The 6,046-nt window shown below is 35.0% G+C and overlaps 1 protein-coding gene across 1 annotated transcript; it reads left to right on the top strand.

Moving 5' to 3' along the window:
• Window positions 1-847: 847 nt before the first annotated feature.
• LOC120075236 (cyclin-dependent kinase inhibitor 5-like) lies at window positions 848-5,323 on the top strand. The gene is made up of 4 exons (XM_039028451.1): window positions 848-1,583; window positions 2,569-2,766; window positions 2,893-3,624; window positions 4,428-5,323. Exons 1-3 carry the CDS (start codon window positions 1,090-1,092, stop codon window positions 2,957-2,959), a joined length of 759 nt encoding a protein of 252 aa, XP_038884379.1. The 5' UTR covers window positions 848-1,089; the 3' UTR covers window positions 2,960-3,624; window positions 4,428-5,323.
• The last annotated feature ends 723 nt before the right edge of the window (window positions 5,324-6,046 follow it).

The following is a 6,046-nucleotide window of genomic DNA, read 5'->3' as shown; positions in this document are numbered from 1 at the left end:
AAGATAAATAAAATATTTTATTACAAAATCTCTAAAATCTCAAAAGATTCTATTAAATTTATAAATCAATTAACTTTTCAAATTATCTTATGCTTCAAAAACCAAAATTGAAGGGCAGATCCATCAATTTAATACAAATTAAATCCTTCAAAATATTTAAATCAATTCAAAATCACATGAAATTAATTATCTCTTTTAATTTTTTTTAAGTTGGTCCTAAAATCCAAAATCAAATGGAGCAAAATTCAATATTTTCAAGATAATCAGTTCGAATATCTAATCAATTAAATTCAATTTAACCAATAAATTTTTTTCAATTATTTCAATTTAATCTCAATTTTCCAAATGAAATGGAAATTTAAACTCAATAATTTTAGATAATTAACTTAAATTTTCCTAAAATTCAGGATGTTACAATAATGAGAAGAAATTTGAATGTGGAAGTAGTGTCTATAAGCTTAATTTTAAAAAACAAAATAGTTACCAAACTGAACCTAAAAAAGTAGTTTTTAAATACTTGTTTTTATTTTTAGAATTGGATTAAAAATTCAACCATGCAATTAAGAAAGATACAAGATAGAAAATATGCATAATTTTAAAAAATTTAAATAAAATGTATGATTATCAAATAGGATTCAACTATTCTATTTTAGAATATGCAAGTTTACTTTTTTAAAATAAAAAATAAATAACGAAGACCACTTTTCCACAAGATAGATAATATATATAAAAAGCACATTAAAAAAGAAAAAGGGAATTTTCTTTTCTTTTATTAATTTTTCTTTACAAAAAAAAGAAAAAAAAAAGATGGGAAAATGGAAAATGAAAGTACAGCAACCCTGAGAAACCCAACCCTACCTGTTTTCTTTATTCTTTCTCTACCAAAGCACTCTTCATCTGTGCATAAATTACCCCAACCCCACACTCTAAGTCCTCTTTTCTTTCCTTCTTCTTCTTCTTCTTCTTCTTCTTCTTCTTCCATTCAATCCAAATTCCAAAACCTCCATTTTCTCTCTCCTCTCTCTCTCTCTCTCTCTCTGCCACTGCTTCTTCCTCTTCCTCCATGAGAGTTTGCTTACGTTCTTCCCCATGGGCAAATACATCAGGAAATCCAAATCATCTCGTGAAATCACTCTCATCGACGCCTCTCAATCCTCCTACATTGGCGTTCGCACTCGTGCCAAAACCCTAGCTCTCCAGCGCCTTCAGAAGACTTCCAATTCTCCCCCGCCTCCCCCTTCTCCGGCCACCTCCGGTTCCTATCTCCAGCTCCGCAGCCGCCGCCTTCACAAACCACCCACACCCAGTATTCCTCTTCCCAATTACTCCAGGAAGCTGAAATTGCCTCAGGGGACTACCAATGCTCGTGGTCGAAGAGTTTCCGCCGATTCCAGAGGAACCTCTAGGTTGGGGGTTTGTTCCGTTGCTGGTGGTTCTATTGAGTCTGTGTCACCTCGGCGCGGCGACGCGGCTCAGGAAATGGTGGTTAAACATAGCGAGGTTCAGGAAAATTTGAATATTCACGACATTCAGGAAGAGACTTCGTTTGGAGAGAATCTTTTGGATTTTGAAGGTGGAATGAGGTAGGCCTCTCTCTCTGTTTATCTTCTTTTTTGTTGAATCTCCATTTTCTCTTCACATTTCGATGCCTCGACACAGTGATTCTAAAACCTTTTTGGAAATTTTGGGGGTTAGGTTTTCCATCTTTCCCTTCTATTTCACACAACAGTCAACACAGAGTTGTCATGTCGCATGGAAGTTGATAAATCCTTTTCCAGTAAATACAGAGAGTAATTTCAAGTATAATTAATCTGTTCTGAAATCTGATTTGCCCTTTGAATGTTTATCACGTCTCTCTCTTCTGACAGACGCAGATTATATTTATATATTTTTTTTTCTTCAAATTGCCATGAACAAGATAACATTTGGAGTCTAATTTATCCTTGGTACTAATATCCTCGTGGGCACGAAAAACTGAAAATTCTATCAAAGCTCGAGCATGTCGAGAAGTCCTATTTTCTCTCTTCTTTTTTTCCCCCTCTGTAGTTTCCAGTCTTTTTGTCTTGTACATTAATTGAGAAGGGCATTTGTCTTTATCACATTTCTGTAGTCGCAACTAATACTGGTTTCCATAGTCCTTTTGCGTCTAAAACTTTCGCTATCTATCTCTCTAAATGCGCCTGAAAATACTTTTGAAGGACTGTGCCTCTGGAATTGCTTTACCTTTATTCCCCTGTTCGTTCGTTCAATGAACTCCATCATTGCTACCTTTTTGTATGTTTTGGCCAATCCAGCGTGGGGCTTTATTGAATCACGTGAAGATTCCTCTTAAAATTATAACGTTCACCGTTTGATTGTTTTTTTTTCAAATTGAAGTAACTGGGATCCTATTCATTGTGCACGTCTTTTTGTTCCCTTTTGATGTATTGAATGAGTTGATTTGCTACATTGTGATTTATTTCTAAGAATTGCATCCATCCTCTGGCTTGTTTACATATGTGAAAATTGGTCTATAGTTTTGTTTTAGAACCCAATTCTAACAGATTATTCGTTTACTGGGGAGAGTAGTAGGGAATCCACTCCTTGCAGTTTGATAAGGAAGCCCGAGAGCATACGAACACCCAGTTCATCTACGAAGGCGTCGAGTACCACTGATGATAGGATACAGCTGCAGAACTCCTCTGCAACAGATGTACCAACTGCTCGGGAAGTTGACGATTTCTTCAACTGCGCCGAAGGAGAGCAGCAGAGAAAATTCATTGAGAAGTAAGTGATGCATTTTTCATGTTCAGCATTCTTTTTCAAAGCCTTTCTAAACTTGGTATGCCAAAAGCAATTGCAAAGACAGTCTACATCCACATCGGGAGTATTACATTTCACGGTTAACTGCAGGTATAACTTTGACCCGATCACAGACAAGCCACTTCCAGGACGTTACGAATGGGAGAAATTGGATTAGATGACATTCATTCAATATATCTGGACCTATGTTTCTCAAAGTTTCTCAGGTTATGTTGTGCTTATAATTGGTAGATAGTCAGATCTTAGTTTCTGTCACCCTTTTACTTGTAAAGAAGTAGGGCTGTACTAATGGTCTGTAACATAACAAGAATTTGAATTACACAGCAAATAGAACTCAAAGCCTTCTGTCTAACAGATTGGTCTTGGGAAGGAAGGGAACAGGCTAGAGGCAGGGTGTGTATGGCTTGGTGTAGGATTTAGGCTTTTGGGTAATTAGGTGAATGTGTGGGGTACAGAAATTTACTTAGAATTTTTTTTCTCTCTCTTTTTCTTTTCCTCCATTTGTACTGTATTTTCCTCCCTATACTTGTACCGATGGAATAGTGGGATAAAAAATCCCCTCTGATGGAATAAAATTTAACCATCCCTTTTCCCCATATCTTGTTGTTGTTTTTGTCTCTTCTTCCTTGATTATCTTTGTTTGCAGTTTTTTGGTCACAGTAGACTTTGGCCCCTCTCTTACATATGTCTCCATGCAAGACAAGTCACTCCACACTTCATTTATTTGAGGATAAGCATCACTGTGATCTCGTCTCAAGGTGCTGGAGCCACCACTGTTCAGAAAGAATCAGAAATTCAGAACCTACTATTTCGTAACCCTGTGTAAGTCTTATTTGTGGTTTTGCTTCCCTTGTTCTTGTGGTGGCCCCCTCTCTCTCTCTCTTCCCCCCCCCCCCTTTTTTTTCTCTGTAATGGCGTATGGGAAAGAATCTTATCTAATCCATCATTACTTCCTGCTTCCAAATGTTTGTTTCTGCCGCTTGCTCCACTCTCTCTCTCTCTCTCTCTCTCTCTCTCTCATATATATATATATATATTGGTGTGTGTGCGTGTGTGGGGTGGGGTGGGCGGACATTTGCTATTTATCATCATCTGGAATTATATATTTCTTGGTTATAATACTTAAATTATGCATTTAACGGTTATAACTATTATACTTTGTTAGCCATTTTCAGGTTCGTTTTGGTAGGAAAGTCTATTGAGAGTATATTGTGAGCTTTGGCATTTAGTCCATTTGAAGACAGAGTTTCAAATCTCTGTCCCATATTGATTACAACTTGTAATGGTAGCTCTTGCCTAATCAGGTTAAATTTAGGATTAGGATGAAAGTTTTAGTTCAAATACCCAAGACCCCATAATTTAGCTCTCAGGGTGTAAAATTGGTTTTACTTTTAATACTTTCGAGAATTGTTCTTGGTAATAGCACTTAGATCCACTTTGTTTTTGTTTTTTGTTTTTTGTTTTTTGTTTTTTTTCTATTTTTATTTTTTAATTCAAGATAAAATAATTATATGAACAAAAATATTTTCATGCGAGATATTGAATCTCTCTCCAACACTTGTTTCATCAAAATCTCTCGAAAATTTAATGGAATGATTATAACTCCAATCATTTCTACATTTCAGGTTCATCCATTTAAGAACAACAGAAATCAGATTTGAAGGGTGCAGCTCAAATATAGGTACTCTTTTCTAAACTTACGTTTCCTTAAAAGGATCAATTTTCAGTAATCTATAAGTTATTAAACTGTCTTTTAGAGAAAATTTACCTAAAAAGAAAAGGATTTAAATCCATATTTATGAATGAGTGAGAAATGGGGGAGAGTATTTTTGGTTGGTGGGTCATAGCCATAGGTGACAAAGATGAGTGTGTGGGGCTAAAAGCAAAGGCAAAGGGCACCTAAGTCCTCTTCTCTTAGAAAAAACAGTGTGAAGGGTAACTTTCAGAGCCTGCAAATTGCGAAGGCACAGCAGAGCACAGAGGAAGAAGAGAAGATGTTTACAGGAAAAGAAATTGGCATGTGCTTTGCTTTGTGCTTTTCATTGGAAGTGAGCCCCAGTGGTCCTAAGGTTTCTAACTAACACCTTTTCTGTGCATTGATGAATGATGATTATGACTGCATTTTCTTTGTTCTTCCTTCCTTCTCTTCACTCTTAAATGAGGCCTTCTTCACAAGAAACCACTCTTTATGTGCATGACAATGACCTCCATTTAATCCTCTCCTTTCCATCTCTCATCCCGTCCCATCGGTCCCATCTCGTACCGTCCCGTCCCCTCCTTTTTTTCTTTCTCTTTTTGTTTGGTGAAAATGCAAATAGTTAGGGAGGGATTGAATTTTGCTGATTGAACTACCATTCCCATTATAAGGAGTTAGATGGCCATTAATTAAGCATAATGAAAGTCTAGTTTTTTCGTTAAGAAAGAAAAGGGAAAAAAATGGAGATGTCGAGGTAATAGAAAGTTCATAAAATGAGCCTCCTAATAAATGAATATTATTGGATCAAACCATGAAGGAAAAACATTCTTAAGGTCTATTTTGGCTTTCGTTCTATTTTAGTCCTCTTAGTTTTTAAAGATTCAACATTTCCTTTATAAATTTTGAAAATATATTTACGGTGATTTATTTTTATTATTGAAACAATTTCAATAAAAATTAACTTTGAATGAATAAATTTAAATATTAGTTGGATTAAATATAGAGATTTGAAAGTATAAGGAATTTCAGGGTTGGTGGTAGTCTAGCCTAGTCCTTGCATTCAACTTGATTTGATTTGATTTTCTTTGGTTTTGTTCATGAACCAGGATGCCTCCAAAATTGAAGTTTTAGGGGCCGAACTGTAAATAAATTTTAAATGAAAAGTAATTTTTAAAAATTTTAAATTTACAAGTTGCAAATATGGCTAAAATTGTTGGTTAATATCGAAATCCGTGAAATAAAATATTCTACAAAATGGTCTTGGTCGTTTTAGTCATTTAATGGGGGAAAAAAAAATCGATTTTTCCTTCGTTATTTTTTTTGGAGATTAACTTTTATATTCAGTTATATAGGTGTAGTTTTCTGAATGTTTCCCCTTTTATTTCAGCTTGGTTTTGAATTTCATGAATTTTAGTTAAATTTTCTCTTAACAAGGTACGTTTTGGTGTTATGAATGTCACTTGGATTTATTTGAAATAAAAAGATGGTTTGGTACTCAAATTTAAAATCAAATAAACAAGAAAGGTATGAAGACATCATGTATTCTTA

The sequence above is a fragment of the Benincasa hispida genome, chromosome 1 (genome assembly GCF_009727055.1).
Source record: "Benincasa hispida cultivar B227 chromosome 1, ASM972705v1, whole genome shotgun sequence".
NCBI lineage: Eukaryota > Viridiplantae > Streptophyta > Magnoliopsida > Cucurbitales > Cucurbitaceae > Benincasa > Benincasa hispida.
The sequence above is the reverse complement of the archived record's forward strand: the minus strand, read 5'-3'. Positions and strand labels throughout refer to the sequence as shown.